Raw genomic sequence first — 21,621 nt, 5'->3', positions numbered from 1 at the left:
TAATCATGATGTTTAAATAAAGCTATTAAAAAAAGAATAGGCGGGGATGAAGAGATAGCATGGAGGTAAAGCGTTTGCCTTGCATGCAGAAGGTTGATGGTTCAAATCCTGGCATCCCATATGGTCCCGGAGCCTGCCAGGAGCGATTTCTGAGCATAGAGCCAGGAGTAACTCCTAAGCGCTGCCGGGTGTGACCCCAAAACCATAAAAATAAAACAAATAAATAAATAAAAAAGAATAGGCCTATAGATAGTAGGTAATACAGGATTTCCCAACTCAGCTTCAATCCCTGGCACCATCGGGTTTCTGGAACCTTGTGAGTATAGCTCAGGAGATCCCCAAGAACTGCCAGAGTGACCTGGTAATCCCTGATGACCACAAAGCTTGAGGAGCTTTGAATACTGAACCACCAGCCCAGTTGACTAAAATTCTTGGGAAGTGCCCCCAGGGTTTTCTTTAGTGCCACTTGGGAAGTGATCCCCACATCCCCAAGTAGCATGTTTAGGAATAGCACCACCAATACTCAGATAAATTGCATTTAAATTCTATCTTACCACTTGTCCTTTCACGGGATCATAAAATCTGGGCAGAAGTTGTATAGATGTGCTTTTCCCACAGCCACTACTGCCAACAAATGCTACTGTCTTTCCTTTCTCAATAGTGAGGGACAAGTCACGTAGGATGAGTACTTCAGGGCGACATGGATAGAAGAAAGAGACATCGCGAAACTCTATCTTCCCTTCACATGTGTCCTGTGGAAGAAGGTTGACACGATTTATAGGGCTGATTTAGGAAGGCTCTTTATACACTGGAGCACACTGGGTGATTGCTTTCTGAAAATGGTACATGTTGTTACAAATATTTTAATCTTCAACATTTTATTCTGCTCTGTGCAGCTGCTGACTGTACATTGGCTTCTGTCACTTTTGCTTAGAATGTTCATGTCTTCTTGTCTCCAGAACTAAACTTTACTGAGTTCCTAAAAATAGTATTTTACTAGTCTTCTTTAACTTCACTATCCAGACATTGTTCAATCTGCAGACTAACAGTTTGACTGTGTTCTGAGTGAGCAAATTTTTTTCAGGGTTGTTTGTTTTGTTTGGGGGACAACCCTGTAGTGCTCAGAGCTTACTCCTAGCTCTCTGCTCAGGGATCTATCCTGGTGGGAGTTCGGGACCATATGGAGTTCTGGGGATTGAATACAGGTCTATCACTTGAAAGTCAAGTGTCCTACCTACTGTATGATTGCTATGCCCCACTATTATTTACTTTGTATACATCATATATATTTACATATATGTAAACTGTACTGCAAATCTTAACCACAATTATAACTTTTGTTGTGTTAGCAAATTTATACACAGACATAAAATCATCTTATCTGTGGGAGGATCTGGGTTATTATTAAAAAGATAAGAAATAAGAAGTGTTGAAGAGGGGCCGGAGAGATAGTATGGAGGTAAGGCATTTGCCTTGCATACAGAAAGATGGTGGTTTGAATCCTGGTATCCCATATGGTCCCCTGAGCCTGCAGGAGTGATTTCTGAGCATAGAACCAGTAGAAACCCCTGTGCGCTGCCAGGTGTGACCCAAAAACCAAAAAGAAAAAAGGAAAAAAAAGAAGTGTTAAAGAGGATAAATCTCATACTGGAAGAAATCCTTATATATTGGTGATGTGTCTTCAGTACAGCATCATAGAAAACTGTAATTTTATTTTTTGGTTTTGGGGGTCACACCTGGCCTTATTTTAGGCTCTGCTCAAGTCTCACTACTGACCTTACACGGTGATGCATATGTAATTTTATATATCAAATCCAACGTGGATGACATGCAAAGCAAGTGCCTCTCCTGGTGCACTACCTCCCTGGCCTCCGAAAACATAACTAAACATGTATCTTTATGGGAAAAAAATTAAGATTAATCTTCCCCTCCCCACAACAACAAAAGAAATTCCAGATGATTTAGTTATCCCGTTCTTGGCTATTTATGTGAAAAATAAAAAAGCTCTAGTTTAGAGAGGTATATGCACTCTCAAGTTCATTGTATGATTTATAATAGCCAATATCTGAAAAATAAACTAAGTGATATTTACCGATCAGTGTATAAAGATGTGGTTTATACAATGGAATACCATTCACCTATAAAAACAGAAGAGGCTGACATTTCCAAATATACATGGACCCAGAAGTCATTTTTAATAAGTTGGCCAGTTGGAGAAAGACAAACATGAATTTACTCCTATGAAGAAGATAGAGAAAACAAAGGAACTACTAGAAATCAAATTCTGGGGTATATGAAGCTAAATACTGTTTATCAAAGATGAACTTGATGGAGGTAGATTAATCAAGAAAAAGGAGACATATGTTTGACATATGTTTTAAGACAGAATTGGGGAGATAGCTCAAAGGGCAAGTGATTATGCATTGTATCCCCCAGTTTGATTCGGCACACTGCATATTTCAGTGACTATCACTGGGAGCAACTTCCTAGCACTAAGCCAGGAACACTAACTACCCCATATAATAGCTCTCCTGCCACCCATTTATTTATATTTATTTATTTATATTTATATTATATATATTTATATATAATATTTATATTTATATTATATATATTTATTTATATTTATTCAGATAAATATAAAATCAGATATATATAAAATATAAAATGACTTTATTTTTGTGGTAGAGGTGAATGTTGCTGAAGAAAAAGAGAGCTTGTCTTTGTAGACATAGTAATTATTATATGCGATTTTATGCCATTCGAGTATTATCTTTTGTATAGTTATTTAATAACATCTTTGTTTAATTCTCTAGACAATATACATATTCAACAAAATTAATCAGCAGAAATTTCAACTCATGAAAATACTTACCATCTTTTTTTCTTCTCGTTGGGAGCTGTCTACAGTTGGCTTTTTTTCCAACAGAGAAAACAGATGTGCAGCACCAGATTTGGCCTTGGAATATTCAGGCGCCAAAATCAGTGTTTCTCCCATGGCCATAGCTCCATAAGCAATTGCAGTAAAAACGCTATCAAAAGATAAAGCATTTTATTTAATTTTTCAAAATGAGTTTATTTCTTTCCCAGAAAAGGAATTATATGGTAGTTTTCAAGGTATGTGTGGCAGATGCTTATACCAGTCACCTTCAGTGTGCTCCTTCTTAAAGCTTTCCAAATTGTTATGTGAAGTTTATTAGTCTCAAAGTCAGGTAAGAATCTTTCTCATGAATGCAAGACTGAGGAGGAAAAACCCCACAATGGCGCAGTGTTTGTCTTCAATGTTTCAGAAAAAGGCTGCACAAGCTTTAGAAAATGACTGACATGCTCACAGAAACAAGTCAGTAGTGCCAATTTTACCAGGGCCACCCCAACAAGCACTTTGATCATGCCTTGAATCAGATTCTAGGCCAGCAGCAGAGGTAATTTAGAAATAAAGGAAATATGCTCCATTTTGGAATTGGTCATTCGAAGACACTTAAAATAAGGTAATTTATTGCTTCACTCAAACAAGATGAACTATCTGGAACACCAATTGTTTACAAAAAGGAGCTTTGGTAGCAGTGCCTGGCCAGTGTATGATTGGAATGGCAGTGAGTTCAATGTACAGCAGTCATAGTCCCCTGTTCACTTGACATCTCATATCTGGTTCCTTTTTGTGGGGTTCGGTGGGAGGGTAGGGTGATGGATCACACCCAATGGTGTTCAGGAGCTAATCCTGGCTCTGCAACTCAGGTGAGACTGACGCCCCAACAGTGCTGAGAAGACCAAATGTGGTGCTGAGGATCAAACTGGGATTGGTTGTGTGCAAAGCAAGCACTTTATCCTGTACTTTCTCTTTGGCCCCTGTGTAATTTTTTTAATTTTTATTTTGGGCCACATTCGGTAATGTTCAAGGATTAGTCCTGGTTCTACCCTCAGCAATCTCTCCTAGAGGTGTTCAGAAGACCATATGGGAAGCTGGAGATCCAACTGGGTTGGCTGCGTGGAAGGCAAAGATGCATGCATGCTGTACTAAAAAGACAAAGTCTTTTCTTCTCTTCGTCTTTTTTTTGGGGGGGGTGGGGGGGGAGGTTGGGTCACACCGAGCAGTGCTCAGGGGTTACTCCTGGCTCTATGCTCAGAAATCACTCCTGGCAGGCTCAGGGGACCCTATGGAATGCTGGGATTCAAACCACTGACCTTCTGCATGCAAGGCAAATTCTTTACCTCCTTGCAATCTCTCCGGCCCCGACAAAGCTTTTTAATATAAATTAAACCTATTTTAAAACAGCACAACAGAAATGCCATCTTTTGTCTTAGAAACAGGAAATCCAGAAAGCTCAACAATGAGATTTCTTGTAATTTTCTTTCATGCATTCAGTGATCACCCCTTGCTCTAAACATCTGGGCCTGGATGATCTAAAAACTTTTCCTTCCAGTGAGAGACACAGATCAAAGGGCCTACGTGGTGAATATAAAACTTCTTAGTCATCTAGATATACCAGTAGAGTTTGACAAAGATTCGATTGACAATAGAAAGAACGAAACTCTACTAGTGAAATCTGAATTTACATAGTAGATATGAATGAGTTTCTTTTCTTCTTCTTCTTCTTTTTTTTTTTTTTTTTTTTTTTTGCATATAATGTAGTTAGAAAAGATAGCTGCTGTTAGATTATTGGTTATCTACCAGAAGTGCCTTTTGAAGCAAAGAGAACAAAGTCTGGTTATTGTTCTCCCTAAGGTCCTCAAAACAAACTGACTAAAATATACTGGAGCAAAACTAGAGCTTTGATCTTTTAGATCTTAATTAGATTTACATATCAATTATAGAACATGTTAATTATAAAACTGCAAATAGTCAAATCATATCTAGAAACATGCCATATTCGAAGAAGTGTGGTATATTATGCTGTCATGATTAGATTCCTCTGAATTTTTAAATTTCATTTTATAGATAAAAACACTACTGAAATAAAAATAATGCAGAGTAGGTCTAATTTAGCCAAGACTGACTAAGTTTCACCAACAATACTTAAACATTAGGCAGTAAAAGAACCCGGCTGTTTATTTGCTCTGCTGGATAACAGCAAGATAAACATGTCTGGACTCCTTGGGACTTTCCCCTAGAAGGAGTGTCCCCGAAGATGGGTGTTAATGTTATTGAGACAGTGGTCTGCACTTCAGGTTCTGAACAACCAGTTTAGTGAGATATCTCATGCTAAAATTATTGTGGTATTAATTCTGTCATGTCAAGGGACTTTCAGTACTAATATTTACAGAAGTCACTGGAAACTCAAAATGCCATTTGAAGTATTTTTATCTCCAGCTATAAGTATCAGATTGGTTTGTTGAGTTTAAAAGACATACCAAAGCTTATTTCATTTTTTTTTTTAAAGTAAAATCGATTTATTGAGGGAGGATAGTAATGTTGAAGAGAATGTTTTGGATGGTGTGGAAGGAAGAGAGAGTGAAGATTCTTGTAAACATAAAGGGAATTCACATCCGAAGAAAGGAACCAGCAACTTCGGTGTGTGTTTTATGAAGTAAAAGAAATCATACATCCCTATCTGTGGTGTGGGCTATTTTAGAATACAGCGCTCCTGTTAATTTTTATTCATTTATTTAATTAAGCAAGGTAGTTTTTAATGGAAATTTACTTAGAAAGATGTGAGCTGAGAGAAAAAGAGAGAAATACCTGTTCAAGAGAGAACACAGGCTTCTTTAGAGTAGAAATAAGCAAGCAGAGAAACAGAAACATCAAGCAACAGAGATAATGTGTTCAAGGGAGACTATTTGGATAACAAATGTATTACTGCTTTTATTTTAAACGCAAGAGAAAAATCAGACTAGATTAGACGTTGAGTTTTGTTTAATCTAAAAATCAGCAGGTGGGATGATAACAGGACAATGACTGAGGAGACTTGTATTTTAGACTCCAGGGGAAGAAGCTTCTCAAAAGTCAACAATGGAAAAAATGCCTTTCTCCTTTGATTTAAGATGAGTCAAAATAGCTGCCCATTCTAAAGTTTTACTATTGAACACTAACTACTAATGTACAAAGGCTATAATTATCTTTTACTTGGGTGGGAGGGTAGGGGGCTCCCAAGTGATGCCCAAGAGGTCTAAAGACCCCATAGTAACTCTAGGCCAACCTGGTTAGGGGCTTCATATAAGAGACTAAGAGACTGAGGATGCAATATTGGTTGGACCCTTAAGTACCAGGGATATAAATTGGCTACTCCAGCAATCCTCAGAATCACCAGGGCAGCACACTACAATGCTTTGTGGGCCATGTATTGTCAGTGATAAAAACAGGATCTCTGCTTCAAGATAATGTGCTTTCTTTGACCTAGCTCTATGGAGTACTACTAATTTCAACATGTGATTCATAAAGGAATACAAAACTTAATTACTGATTCAGATTTTGCTGTCTCTCCTTAATCATACTGTCATGTCCAGGTTGTAGACCTTTGGTGACTTACTCTAAGAGAAGAAGGGCTAAGAGGTGAGTAAAGAAGGGGGAGGGGAGTAAGTAGTTCAGAGTCTCTGAAGTTATTGGGGTCACAGCCAACAACAGTGTTCCCTTTGAACTATGTAATCTTGGTCACGTTACTCAACATTTTGAGCTTCTCCTTATTGGAAAATAGGCAATATCAAGACTATTTTTTATAGGGCTCTTGTGAGAATTTAATACAAAAATAATTGAGGGTCACAGTGGTAGGATGGTAGGTAGGGAACTTTCTTTGTACACTGCCAACCTAGGTTCAATCTCCTGCACCCCATATGATCCCCTGGGCCTGCCAGAGTGATTCTTTAGTGCAGAACCAGTAAATAATAATCTAAAGTACAGTGCATTTATGATTCCTCTCATAGAACTGGAAGCTAATGGGACACTCCTTTTCTAGATGCCATGTCAAGTCAAGCACAACAAGTCAAGATACAAGTTTTGAAATCTTCACTTTAAGGTTTGTTTTGATGGGAAGGCAGAAAATCTTTCAACAGGTTGACGATCATTACAATTATTCCTATATTTTCCCCCTAACACTCAATAAACCAAAGACCTTCCTCTTATCTGAAATTTCTTCATCAGAAGATGCACAAGAGAAAATACACAATAAATTAATATATTTTTGTTTCTTGCATATTATGAAACTTTTTTTTTTTTTTTTTTGATTTTTGGTCTTTTGGGCCACACCTGGCGGTGCTCAGGGGCTACTCCTGGCTGTCTGCTCAGAAATAGCTCCTGGCAGGCACAGGGAACCATGTGGGACACCGGGATTTGAACCAACCACCTTTGGTCCTGGATTGGCTGCTTGCAAGGCAAACGCCACTGTGCTATCTTTCCGGGTCCCATTATGGAACATTTTTATAAACATGATTTCACTTGGTTACCTAGGAGATAAGTAGGGTGGGAATTCTTAATCATTTTTTTAGGAAGGAAGGAAACTCCAGCTCAATGAACTCAAGCAGTGTGCCCAGGATCACTTAGTGATAAAGCTATAATACTGGAACTTGAGCTTTGTTCATTTGACTTTTACCTAAACAGTGCTCCTTCCCATGGTAAACTGGCATGAAGCTGTTTATCCCGGGATGCTGGGGTTTATAAATTAAAATTGTTTCCTCTCTCTTTAGAAGGTCCTAGATCTCAATATCTTTTGACTTGTCTCTTTTGTGGTTGCCTGTCTCTTCTTTGGCTGATCCCCCTATTTGGCCTTCTTATCGTGACCTCTCTTCTGGATAATCTCTGGGGGAGGAGCCAGGCAGAATTGGGTGACTGCCATAGCAGTGAACACTGAAAGAAGTATTTCCTGTTTACCTAGTTTTAGCTAACTAAGGTTGGTTTTTATTGTTATTTATAATGCTGAGTCCCACACATTTTTTAGGGCTACCTGGACTACTAGGGCAAAAAATGGTGGTAGAGGCATAGGCCCTAATTATATATAGTTTCTGTCTGTCTCTCTGTGTGTTCTGTCCTGCTCTTTTCTTCTCTTACTCGCACACTCTTTCTTTCTCCTCTTAAGCTGGTGATTAAATTCAAGGTTTTAAACATGCAAAATGCAAAATAAGTGCTATATTGCTGAGGCACCCACCCATACTTGCTTGTTATTTTATTTATGCATTTGTTTGTTTTTTTGTTTGTTTGTTTTTGCCACTCCCAGTGAGGATCAGGGTTACTTCTAGCTCTCAATTCAGAAGTTACTTTTGGTAGACTCAGAGAAACTAAATGAGATGCCCAGGATTGGACCAGAGTCTGCTGTGTGCAAAGTAAACTCCCTACCCACTGTGCTCCAGCCCCATGTTATTTATTATTTTTAATTGAATGACAGTGAATCATAAAGCTCCAAAGTTAGTCATGATTCAGTTTCAAGTGTACATCGTGCTAACACCAATAAAGCTCCAAAGTTAGTCATGATTCAGTTTCAAGTGTACATCGTGCTAACACCAATCACTTCTCCAATGTCAACATCCCTCCAACAACGTCACCAGTTTTCCTCCACCCCTTCCCCTCCCCCCCCCCCAGCCTATCTGCATGGCAGTCACCTTTATTTTTTTCTTTTTCCTATTAGGGATGGTTTACAATACTTGACTGAGAGGCTGCCATGCATATCAGTTTCCTACCTTTCAGCCCCCTATCCTCCTCCAGAATGAGCACTTCCCTGTATCATCATAGTGGCCCCTTTCCTGAATATCTCCACTTCACACCATTCTTAGAATCCAATTCTCCTTTCAGTTTTTTTTTTTTGTTTTGTTTTTGTTTTGTTTTTTGTTTTTGCTTTCGGGCGTTAGTTGTTTCCCTACAATGTTTCCTTATATCCTGATTATGAGTGAGCTCATTCTGTGTCTGTCCCTTTTCCTCTAACTCATTTCGTCCATCATGATGTTCTCCAGATTTATCCACGTATCAGAAAAATACATGATTTCATTCTTTTTTTTTTTTACAGTGGAGCTTGATGTTTATTTTTCTCTCATTATTTCAAGGTTTCCACCTGCTTATTAAAATTCATTAAAGTCCACCTATGTTAGTTGCTCTTTTAGCAAACATAATATGATTTCTTCTCAAAGAATGCATTTAGATTTTTTGGGGGGGTTGAGGCCATAAACACATTAGCTGCATGGTTCAGCTTCACAGGCCACTAGTAAAGCTGTGACTTTTATTATTATTGCACTGAGACTTGTCATGCCTTTATTCTTTCTTACATATATACTTTAGTCAGCATTCTAATCCATAACAAAGAAAAGAGAGTGACAAAAGAAAACTGTGAAGCAGGGATATAGAGAAATCAATCTATCCTGTTGAGCATTAAAAGTTGCAAGATTATTTCAGATAAAAAAGCATGAATTAAAAACTATGTTTGTTGGACATTGAAAGTTTCTGGACTAGCTCAAAATATAAAAATCAAAAAGCAAGTATCAAGAGCTACCTTCAAAACAATAATGCAAACTTAGACAGGAAAAGAACTTATTTTTTGTGATTTCTCAATCTACATTTAATATACATGTATTAAAGTTATCGATTGGATGAAATCACCAATGAGTGTATAGATGAGCAACACTAAGAGCCACAGTAAATCCCTTTAACCCATAATAAATTGGCTGAAACTGTACAGAAGAAGAAAGGAAGAAAGAGTTCTGATGAAAATGCAGACAGGTCTATAGAAGACAATATTTCAGAGACTGTAGAGACAAGTCATTGAAGGAGCTTGAAGAAATGAACACTGATGGGCTTATGCGTAGGTGAGACTGATGTCTTGATAACCTTCATAACAAAATACTTTTAGTGACATAGAAACTAAACGTTATTGGAATAAATTTAGGAGATACTAGAGTGAGATTTTTTTTGCTTATGAAGGAGATAAGTCATCTTAGAATTAGCAAAATTTAATGGTGCTCAGGGTTTACCTCTGGCTGTGCACTCTCTGATCAGCTCTAGCAGAACTCAGTTCTAGCAGAACTTGTATGAAATACCAGAGATTGGGGGCCAGAGAGAAAGCATGGAGGTAAGGCATTTGCCTTGCATGCTGAAGGATGGTGGTTCAAATCCCGGCATTCCATATGGTACCCTGAGCCTGCCAGGAGCCATTTTTGAGCATAGAGCCAGGAGTAACCCTTGAGAACTGCTGGGTGTAACCTAAAAACCAAAAAAAAAACAACAAAAAACCTGGGTCAGCTGCGTGCAAGACAAGTGCCCTACCTGCTGTACTATCTCTCCAGTCTTGACATTTATTTTTTATGGTATATGATATAAAATAATAATAAATTAATGAGAGATAACTGATAAAACAGATGATTTCCTGGGCCAATTTAGGCAGGGGAAGTTAGTTTTTCCACTGAGAAGGCAGCCATGTGGAGCACATGGTAACTTGATGATGAGTTTGCAGACAGAAAGATAAAGTGTTTTTTCCCTCACTGCATTGTTTTTTTTTGGGGTGGGGTGGGGTGGGGGTTTGGGCCACACCTGGTGACGCTCAGGGGTTACTCCTGTCTATATGCTCAGAAATCTCTACTGGCTTAGGGATCATATGGACACCGGGGATCTAACCGAGGTCCTTCCTGGGTCAGCACAAGGCAAACCTCTACCACTGTGCTATTACTTCAGCCTTTCCTCACTGCATTGTTATACCATATCACTTAAACTCATAAAAAATTAATTTGGATCACAACTGCTTTTAAAACTAAAAAGTTTTCTGTGGGAACTGCTAAAGTCATGAAACATTCTACATTAGAATAGCTATGTTTAATTAATTTATTCTCTACTAATATCATTTAGATCAAGGATTCTACAAAGATCAACTATACTATAAGGAACTTGGGGATTTATAAGCAGACATCTGGAACACAACTAATTTTTAAAAACAATCACTTGTAAGTGTAGTATTGTCTATAATACATTAAAACCATGAGATCAACTTGAGAATTTAGTGCAGATTAAGAGCTGAATACATTTAGGTGTTTATATATAATCTATGTCAATATATTATGCATAATATATACATTAATTTAGATGATTTATATATATGTTGGCCACACCCAGTGGCACTAAGGAATAACTCCTAAAATTGCTCAGGGGTATGCAGTATCAGGGATTAAACTGAAATCAACTGCATGTAAAACAAGTGCTTTACCCCTTGTATTATCTCATTGGCACAAAGATTCTACTCTTAGTTGTCTGTGTGCTTATGGGTCACATGTGACAGACTCGAGGACCATTTTGGGTGCTGGGTAATAAAACTAGGTGGGCTGTGAGCAAAGTAGCAACCTGCACACTGCACACAGGCCCCTGGTAGCTATAATTTCTGCCCCAAACTTAAATATAGGTATTCCATTTTATCAGGAATTTTGCTTCCAAGGAATTGCTGAATGGTCTTATAACCAGATAAAATTCAGAAATACTGGGCTAGTGAACTGCAAACATTTTTTTTTTTTTGGTTTTTGGAGAGGGTCTAGTGAAGTCCTTCTGGGAAATCTAATGTTTGATATAAAGATAGGTAGATAAATAATCACAAGAACAAAAGCTAAAAATTATGGCAAGTTAATTTTGAAATTATTTGGCTTCAAATGACTTTTGGTCATTTCTTCAAATTTAATATATCCTCGAAGTACAAATATGTCACCAATGAGTATACTACAAAAATATGCTCTTTTTGAATAAGTGCATACCAAAGATGAATTCCCAACATAGTTAACACTTTTGCCAAATGGGAACATCCTTGGTACAGAAGTATCTCCCAGATGATTAGTTTGAAGAGGCTTATTCTGTCTTTAATCACTCTTTATCTTAAGAAACCATAATGTTATTTATGCTTTTATTTATTTTTGGGGGGTGGGGGGGCCACACCTAGAAGTGCTCAGGGATTATTACTGGCTCTACTTAGGAATTACTGCTGGTGGTACTTCAAGAACTACATGAAATGCTGGCGATCAAATCTGGGTCGGCCTCATACAAGACAAGTTCCTTACTGTTGTACTAGCTCTCCAGCACCCATAATGTTATTTTTTTTAAGTCAAATACAATACTACAGTCTAGATTTCTCTAGCTCTATCTATCTACCAACAGATCTGAGATGGTAGCTCAGTGGTAGAGCACTTACCTTATATGGGTTCAATATTTGGAAACAAAGCAAAAAAAAGAGAGCGATTGAGTGATAGAGAGACAGAAAGAAACAGAGAAGAGCTTTGGGGGTGGACTGTAAAGATAGTACAGTGGGCAGGGCACTATCCGTACACATGGCACCTGGAAACTCTGGTTTATTCTCCAACACTCCATATGGTTCCTCCATCTCAGCCAAGAGTGATCCCTGAACATAGAACTAAGAGCATTCTCTGAGCACTTCCGTCTGTGGTCCGAAGACAAGAATTTTTGGGGGTGGGGAGGGATGGAGGGAGATTTGGAACATTGGTGGTGGGAATGTTGCACTGGTGAAGGGGGGTGTTCTTTACATGACTGAAACCTAATCACAATCATATCTGTAATCAAGATGTTTAAATAAAGAAAAAAATAATGAATAAAAAGAAAAAAGAGAAAAAGGTGTATTAATGATCAATGATTAGAAACACTTCTGATATCTTGGAAAAACATAGAAGCTTAGCATTCAAAATTTATTTTTCTGTTTTTAGAAGGTGCATTTAAGTGTTATCGTAAAGTAATTCTAAATTCATAAGTATATGTGGCCAGAATTTCAAATCAGAGATTCCAACAAATAATTTGGGAAGAAGCAGTTTGACTGAGATTCTGTGATAAATTCCAAATGTGACTTCTCCCTGTCATCCTCTGTCTCTCTCTCTCTCTGTCTCTCTCTTTCTCTGTCTCTCTCTGTCTCTCTGTCTGTCTCTGTCTCTGTCTCTGTCTCTGTCTCTCTCTCTCTCTCTCTCTCTCTCTCTCTCTCTCTCTCTCTCTGGCCACACCCAGTGATGCTCAGGGATTACTCCTGGCTCTGTGCTCTGAAATCACTCCTGACTTGGGGACCATAGAGGATGCTGGGGATCAAACCCAGGCCTGGGTTATCTGCATGCAAGGCAAATGCCCTACTGCTGCGTTCTCACTCTTGCCTCTCCAAATGTGACTTTTATAATGGAAAAATACCAATTGTTAAGTGTATCTTCTGCAGTATTTGTTTAGCATGGCAGTTAATCTCTGTGACTTACAGAAATAACTGATAAAGCCATCTGCACCTGAACAATTTCACAAAGCCTCACAAATTATTATATTTTACCACTATATGTCCACAATCTAGCAAACAGACGTAAGAAACAATTTATGAATTTCACCAGATTTTTCATATCATACCAGTACTGGATATTTACTGGCAAAAGACTGAACTTTTAGATAATAGATAACGAAAAAATTCTGTATGTGTTTTTCACATATATATTTAAATGACAATGCATTAGGAATGGTACCTCTTTCTGGTTATATCACTCATGCTTAGAAGTAATATATGAATCATTTCTAGGAGTTACATATCTATTTACACCACTTACATGAATATGCCCTCTGTAGTCATTCGTCCAGCTTGAATTAAATAGGCTCCAAATCGAAACCCTGCTGCGTAGGCAAAATATATAAAGGCATGGCTGAATGCATAACAGCTTCCAATGATCTGTGCTTTCTTCAGGGCATTTCTGAAAGGCACAAAATTTATTAAATAATAAGACATAAAGTTTAGAGGCTTATCATTTCTTTTTTTTTTTTTTGTGGTTTTTGGGTCACACCCGGCAGTGCTCAGGGGTTACTCCTGGCTCCATGCTCAGAAATTGCTCCTGGCAGGCACAGGGGACCATATGGGACGCCGGGATTCGAACCGATGACCTTCTGCAGGAAAGGCAAACACCTTACCTCCATGCTATCTCTCCGGCCCCGAGGCTTATCATTTCTAAGACAACTTGATTTACAATAACTGTTAATGTTAGGGTTTCCTGCATACAGTGTTCTAACCTCACACCCTCCACTTCCCTCCATCTTGTCTCAGGGTTCCCCCATTAAAAACCTGACCTCATATATCTCTGCCATAGAAATCTTAGTTCTATAGACCAATCCACAGATACTATTATAACAGGTTCATTTTATTTTATTTTTGGTTTTGGAGCCACACATTGCAGTACTCAGGGATTATTCCTGGCAGTGCTTGGGGGAGCATATGAGGTGTAGGGGAAACAAACATGGGCTGACTGCATGCAAGGCAAGTGCTCTCCCCCTGTAGCTCCAGTCTTAGCAAGGTCATTTTAAGAAATCTAGAGGGGCTGGAGAGATAGCATGGAGGTAATGCATTTACTTTGCATGCAGAAGGACGGCGGTTCAAATCCCGGCATCCCATGTGGTCCCCTGAGCCTGCCAGGAGTACTTCTGAGAGTAGAGCCAGGAGTAACCTCTGAGCATTGCTAGGTGTGACCCAAAAACCAAAAGAGGAAAAAAAAAAAAGAAATCCAGAGTAATGAATTTAGAAGAGTAGTAATTTTACCATTTTGGAGTTAAATTTTTTCCCAAGAATTAGAGAGAATGACTTTTTTTAACTACTCAGAGTTATAGTAAAAACAGAAAATGTCATGTTTTTGTTTCTATAGTTATAAACTTTATACTTCCATGTATTCCACGTACTTTCCTATGAATGGACAAATTTTATGTAGAACAACTGAAGACAAACCAGAGAGATAATAGAGCAGGTAAGGTTCTTGATTTTTACTCAGCCAATAAGCTCTTATATGATCTCTCAAACACTGTCAGGCATGATTCTTGAATGCAGAGCAAGAAATAACCCCTAAGCATCACTGGGTGTGTCCCCTCACCCCACCACAAGAACTCCAGTTTAGAAGTATTTGGAAACATTTTCTTTCTTTTTTCTTTTTTTGGTTTTTGGGTTACACCCGGCGGTGTGCTCAGGGGTTACTCCTGGCTGTCTGCTCAGAAATAGCTCCTGGCAGGCACGGGGGACCATATGGGACACCGGGATTTGAACCAACCACCTTTGGTCCTGGATCGGCTGCTTGCAAGGCAAACGCCGCTGTGCTATCTCTCTGGGCCCTAGAATCATTTTCTAATATAATATTTCACTAATATAATGAAAGGAGGAAAGTAAAGGACAATACAAACACAAATTTGAAGGTAAAATTAGACAAAACCATTTCTCACTGGTAGATGAATTCAAAGAAATTGCTAAGTGAATGTGATAAAGACTAGTTTAAAATTAAAAGGAACAATCACATATTTGCTTATATTTTGTTATGAAACATGAACTACTTTAGATAGGGCTGAATAATTATTATTATTTTATTTTCTTTTAATGTGTTACCTTCTCAATCTTGTTTCAGGAAAGTAGAAAAATGTGCACACTTAGTAATAGACCAAGTGGGAGGATCTGAAATATTTATCCTAACTGGGTTGTCTTCAGTTCTTTTCTAGGCTCTTGGAGATGTCATAAAGAATTATGAATGTCGTTATTAGAAAAGATTGCTGAGCAAAAATTGGCAGATAAGCTATAGGAATTACATAGGAATACCACCTTATAAAACACACTAGAGTTATGGAGGCAGAATAAAGAAAGGTACCTGTGCTGAGTATGAAGTGTCTCTTCATACATTTGCTCAAAGTCTCTTTCTCTTGATAATGACACAATAGTACGGATATTCTCCACAGCTTCTGTTGCTATCTTATAAGGACAATAAGTTAATGATATAACGTTAGTAATGATTGAATGTCTGGTAGTGAGTTTCATTCACTTACCACCCAAATAATCAAGAAATTATCAAAATAATCAAGGAACAAGGGAAAAGATATTCAAACTGATAAGGAAAACATACAAAGGTACAATAAAATCTATAGTATGGAAGGAGAAGCTTTTCTCAGCCATGGTCAGCTCTATATTTATAGCATTACCTGTTAGCAATACAACACATACATGGTGTCATGGGCAGCTGTAAGAAGCATGTATGTCTGTCTGTCCTGTCAGGCAGTAGGACCAGACAACACTCTTTCATGGCCCTATATGACTTATAGGCTAGATATTTCCCACAACTGCTCCAGAGGTTAGCAGAGTGGAATGACATATTTATAATTCTAAAAATTAGAAAATTTTAGCTAGGGATAATTATATCTAAAATTATCATTTGAGCTGGAGAGAGAGCTCAGTGGACTAAAGGGCATGCATGCTTGTAAGCAGGAGGCCTGGTTTGAAACCTGACACCCCGGATGGCCCTATGAACATGCCGGAAGTGATCCTGAGTGAGCCAGGAATAAAACCCTGAGCACCACCGGTGTAGCCTCACCCCGAAGTTGGTTTTTGACACCATCGATATCAATCTGATGTTCAGTAAAAATGATATCTTCTATTTTATTAGAATACATATCTAGACTTATTCAGAAAAAAAATTCAACAGAGAAAGGGGAATTATGATATTAGCAAACTGAGCCAGGATATGGTACCAAGACTAATGACTACATTGATTACTATTTGGTGGGTGAGCTATATCCAACATTGCTCATGTTTATCTGTGCTCAAGGGTGATTCTTGGTAGAGCTGCGATAGAACTGGGATGAGCTTGGTGTGAGCAGGTACGAGAGATAATATTTCCTGTACCATCTTGTTGACTCTGAGTGTCCAGTGTGTCCTAGACACTATTCTAAAATTTTTCATATTAGAATGCCAGGTTTTCCAGTGAATGCAAAAATTCATGAGTGCTACAACATTTTTGAGGGACCAGAGAGAATGTGAAAACCTGAAAGTTCCCAATAACTTGCTTGTATCATGCAGATCTTAGAATTTGGCTTCTAAATTCACCAGCTTAATTCTGGAAGCAGTGTTCTAAACCATATTGTTACAGCATTCAAACCTCACCCCCAACTTAACTGCATTCATATAATACATGTCTGTTTTATGCATATTGGAGAAATGGTTAACCTAGCCTAAGATGATTTTCTCTTAAAAGTTCATGATGATAAGAACATTTATGACTTTACCTTTCCAGCCTGCTTAAGTTCTTGCTTATCTTTGTTGGCAAATCCAGTTAGTGCTGCGGTTTCAATCATTCCTGTCAGAGCAAGTATTGGAGCAATACTCAGAATCAAGAGTGTCATCTCCCATCCATACATGAAGGAAATAATAGCTGATAGTCCCATGTTAGTTGTGTTTTGTATGAAGACGCCAACTCGTGAACCTGTTGCCTATTATGAGACATAGTTTGGAGAAAAAGAGTTAATTAGATTTACAAGAATTCCCATTATAATTTTTCACAGAACAAAATAAGCTTTCTTTTTAAGGGGTTCTACTTAAGATTTTTTTATAAAATTTTTGGTGACACCTAGATCTATGCCTGGCTCTACTTTGGGAGGGGGGGGGTCACACCCAGTGACGCTCAGAGGTTACTCCTGGCTATGCGCTCAGAAATGGCTCCTAGCTGGGGAACCATATGGGACGCCAGGGATACAACTCAGGTCGGTCTTGGGTCAGCTGTTTGCAAGACAAATGACCTACTGCTGCGCTATCTCGCTGGCCCCTGCCTGGCTCTATTCTTAAGAATCACTTCTGGGGGCCAGAGCAGTGGCGCAAGTGGTAAGGGGTCTGCCTTGCCCTCGCTAGCCTAGGATGGACAGCGGTTTGATTCCCCGGTGTCCCATATGGTCCTCCAAGCCAGGAGCGATTTCTGAGTGCATAGCCAGGAGTAACCCCTGAGCGTCACCGGGTGTGCCTCCCCCCACCCCCCCCAAAAAAAGAATCACTTCTGAATGGGATTCAGGGACAGGAAGGATCCTACCCACTTGTTCTATCTCCCCAGACCCACCAGAATTTTCCTTTGAAATTACTCTTCGGAGGCCGGACTACAGCACAGTGGTAAGGCTTTTGCCTTTCATGCGGCTGACCTAGGACAGACCTGGGTTCAATCCCTGAAGTTCCATGTGGTCCCTGACCCTGCCAGGAGCGATTTCTGAGCGCATAGCCAGGAGTAACCCCTGAATGTCACTGGGTGTGGCCCAAAAACCAAAAAAGAAAAAAGAAAAGAAAAAATGAAATTACTCTCTTCAGAGTTAAAATTATACATGTTGTGCTCGCTTTGGCAGCACATGTACTAAAATTGGAACGATACAGAGAAGATTAGCATGGCCCCTGCACAAGGATGACATGAAAATTCATGAAGCGGTCCATATTTTTGGGAGGACAACATTGGTGGTGGGAATGCCCCTGATTCAATGTCACTATGTACCTGAAATACTACTGTGAATGATTTGTAATCCACTTTGGTCAAAATAAAAATTATTAATATAAAAATATACATGTTAAGTACTCTATTAAGGAGTAATATACAGAATTGAGAAGTCCCAACTTCTTTTTTTTTTTTTTTGGTTTTTGGGCCACACCCAGCAGTGCTCAGGGGTTACTCCTCACTGTCTGCTCAGAAATAGCTCCTGGCAGGCACGGGGGACCATATGGGACATCGGGATTCGAACCAACCACCTTTGGTCCTGGATCGGCTATTTGCAAGGCAAATGCCGCTGTGCTATCTCTCCAGGCCCGAGAAGTTCCAACTACACAAAAGGATCAAAGAGTATAGAGCAGCAAGAGAGAAACAAGCTAGCTGAGATGAAATATCACCTATTTTAAAGGGATCTTTTATTGTGTTAAATTTGAGAATCCTCTACAAAGAGTTTTGCACCGATTTAAGTGTATTAAAAGTTAAAGTGACAGGATTCACATTATTCTCTCATAGTCATATTTCCTTGTATCTATCCAAATCCCACCAGGCACCTAACAACAATAAAACAGCACAAGTGTGCCTGAATTCACACAACCACAGTCTTTTCAACCCTAAGTCACACATAAACCCTTGATAAAGCCAATGCTCAAAAATCACTGATGCAAAATTAAGGTGAAAAACTAGTTAGAATACTAATAGGCAAAGCAAGTTGAGTATCTTTCAGTCTTGACTATTTGTCAAGTTCTCGTTACATTTATTAAGACTTGTATGGGAAAATAAAAGTTTTAATAATTAATTGCCTTTGAGTGTCGCTTTTGCATCTATGCAAAACAGATAAGTTCTTAAAACTTAAGTGTTTTCACAGGTTGGGTTAGCAGTAGTCATTTGTTTATGCTTGTTCTTGGGCCATGTGTGGTAGAGCTCATGGAATACTATAGGCTCAGTGCTCAGAAACCATACAGTCTCTCAGTCACCTAATTATAAAGCATGTCCTCTAGCCATCTGAGCTATCTTTCAGCCCCACATATCAATTATTATTATTTGCTGTTGTTTTGGGGCAATACCTGGTGGTGCTCAGGGTTATGCCTTGCTCTGTCCTCAAAAATTACTCCTGGCAAGCTCAGGGGACCATAATGGATGCTGGTGATTAAACCTGGGTCAGCCACATGCAAGGCAAATGCCCTACCCACTATGCTACATATATATATATATATTCTGGCCCAATATATATATTATTCATATATATATATTTATATATAAATATATATGAAGAGAACAGTATATTTAATTTATATATTCACTAAAATAGAATTTAGTGTATTGTAAATAATAAACTGGTGAAATATCCATTTATATTTTATTTTATGATTATTATCATTATTTTTGGCCATTCCTAACTATACTCAGGGCTTACTCCTGGCTGTGTAACAAGTCAGGGATCACTTCTGGGTGTGTTCAAGGGCACATTATCTACTGCACAATCTCTTTGATCCTCAATTTATTTATATATCTATATGTATATATATTTATTTGTTTTGTTTTTTGGGCTATACCCTGTGATGCTCAGGGGTTACTCCTGACTATGCACTCAGAAATTGCTCCTGGCTCAGGGGACCATATGGGAAGCTGGGGATCGAACCCAGGTCTGTCCTGGGGCAGCTGCATGCAAGGCGAATGCCCTACCACTGTGTTAATGCTGGGCTCCTTCAATTTATATTTTAATGGGAAATTTTGCATTTTGTAGTCCATAACAAATTAAAATTTGGAATATATTTTGTGTATATAAGTGTTCACCAACTTTATAAATTGCAGTATTAAAATCATGCAAGGACTCAGTTTTGGGTGTCTTTCTTTTCTTTCTTTCTTTCTTTCTTTCTTTCTTTCTTTCTTCTTTCTTCCTTTCTTTCTTTCTTTCTTTCCTTCTTTTTTTCATTCTTTCTTTCTTTCCTTACTTTCTTCTTTCTTTCTTTCTTTCTTTCTTTCTTTCTTTTTCTTTTTTCTTTTCTTTCTTTCTTTTCTTTCTTTCTTTCTTTCTTTCTTTCTTTTCTTTTCTTTCTTTCTTTCTTTCTTTCTTTCTTTCTTTCTTTCTTCTTTCTTTCTTTCTTTCTTTCTTTCTTTTTCTTTCTTTCTTTCTTTCTTTCTTTCTTTCTTTCTTTCTTTCTTTCTTCTTTCTTTCTTTCTTTCTTTCTTTCTTTCTTCTTTCTTTCTTTTTTCTTTCTTTCTTTCTTTCTTTCTTTCTTTCTTTCTTTCTTTCTTTCTTTCTTTCTTTCTTTCTCTTTTTTTTTGTCCACATCCAGCTGTGTTCAGGGTTTACTCTCTTTGGCCTATCTCTCTGGCTCAGAAACTCAGTACTTTATTGAAGTCTGAAGTTTTGTATTAGAAAAAAAGAGTTGACAGCAACGTGGAAAGGAAAGAGTTGGACAGAGGGGGAAGATAGACTAAAATAGGGAAAGAAAAAAATATGTTAATAGTTAGAATATTTGTTTTGGGGCTCCTGGCTCTATGCACAGATCTGGCAGTGCTTGGAAGAACTTAGGTCAGCTGAGTGCTGAGTTTTGGCTATACCTATCTGTGCTTAGGACACAGTCCTGGTTCTGTGTATAGGGATCACTCCTAGTGTTCTGGGGGAGACGGAACCATATTTGGTGCCAGAAATCAAACTGGATTGGACAATTGGAAGGAAAGTGCCCTATTTGCTGTATTATTGCGCTGACTCTGCTCTTAAAAGAAAGAAAGAAATAGTAAGCCTTGTGCTTGAATATAACAGAAGTTCACAGGACAGTGTCAGGGCTGACTCCAGACTTAAACAACTCTTTATATAATTATTTTTGAAGAATGTATAATGTCCAGAGTCTATGGTAAGTGTAGAGATAAAACTTAGATAATAAAATGATAGTAGGCAAAGATAAGTGTTTAACAGAAAAATAAATGAAAAGGAACCTCAATAAATAATCATAGAAATAAGTTACATAATGTAGGGTTTCTGCTTCTGGCCAATATGAAATACTAGGGAATGGATTTATTCTCTTATTTGAAACAAACAAAAATAACATCAATGCATGAAAGAATGGTTTTCAGGATCCTGGACTTAAAGCAATCAAGGGCAAGGATGGGAAGCAAATAAGGTGAGCCCCAACAGTCTGCTAATTCCCCTGAGAGCTTCTACACTGGAATTGAACTAGGGCAACAGATTCCCTGGGTCAAGTAGACAAAGGTGGGGCCAGAGAGATAGCATGAAGACAGGGCGTTTGTCTTGCATGCAGAAGGATGGTGGTTTGAGTCCCGGCATCCCATTATGGTCCCCCGAGCCTGCCAGGAGTGATTTCTGAGTGTAAAGCCAGGAGTCACCCCTGAGCACTGCCGGGTGTGACCCAAAAACCAAGAAAAAAAATGTAGACAAAGGTGAGAGTCTGAGACTTCCTAGGAAGCTTGAATTTTCATCACAGAATACCAGAGTAG

General features: G+C 38.4%; 1 protein-coding gene and 1 non-coding gene across 2 annotated transcripts in view; one reads left to right on the top strand and one right to left on the bottom strand.

Annotated features, from left to right (window-relative positions):
- The window catches only part of ABCB5 (ATP binding cassette subfamily B member 5), a 101,020-nt gene that overhangs the window by 9,606 nt on the left and 69,793 nt on the right, over positions 1 to 21,621 (bottom strand). Inside the window, exons 19-23 of the mRNA XM_049785979.1 lie at positions 16,931 to 17,134; positions 15,523 to 15,623; positions 13,462 to 13,602; positions 2,876 to 3,032; positions 555 to 752 (exon numbers count right to left, since the gene is read on the bottom strand). Coding sequence (XP_049641936.1) covers positions 555 to 752; positions 2,876 to 3,032; positions 13,462 to 13,602; positions 15,523 to 15,623; positions 16,931 to 17,134 — 801 coding nt within the window. The remainder of the gene's footprint in view (positions 1 to 554; positions 753 to 2,875; positions 3,033 to 13,461; positions 13,603 to 15,522; positions 15,624 to 16,930; positions 17,135 to 21,621) is intronic.
- Positions 18,013 to 18,119, top strand: LOC126026608 (U6 spliceosomal RNA). Its single transcript, XR_007501832.1, has one exon. It is a non-coding gene; the product is annotated as a U6 spliceosomal RNA (small nuclear RNA).

This window comes from Suncus etruscus, chromosome 13 (genome assembly GCF_024139225.1).
Source record: "Suncus etruscus isolate mSunEtr1 chromosome 13, mSunEtr1.pri.cur, whole genome shotgun sequence".
NCBI lineage: Eukaryota > Metazoa > Chordata > Mammalia > Eulipotyphla > Soricidae > Suncus > Suncus etruscus.
Note: the sequence above shows the minus strand (reverse complement) of the source record. Positions and strands in the feature narration are given on the sequence as shown.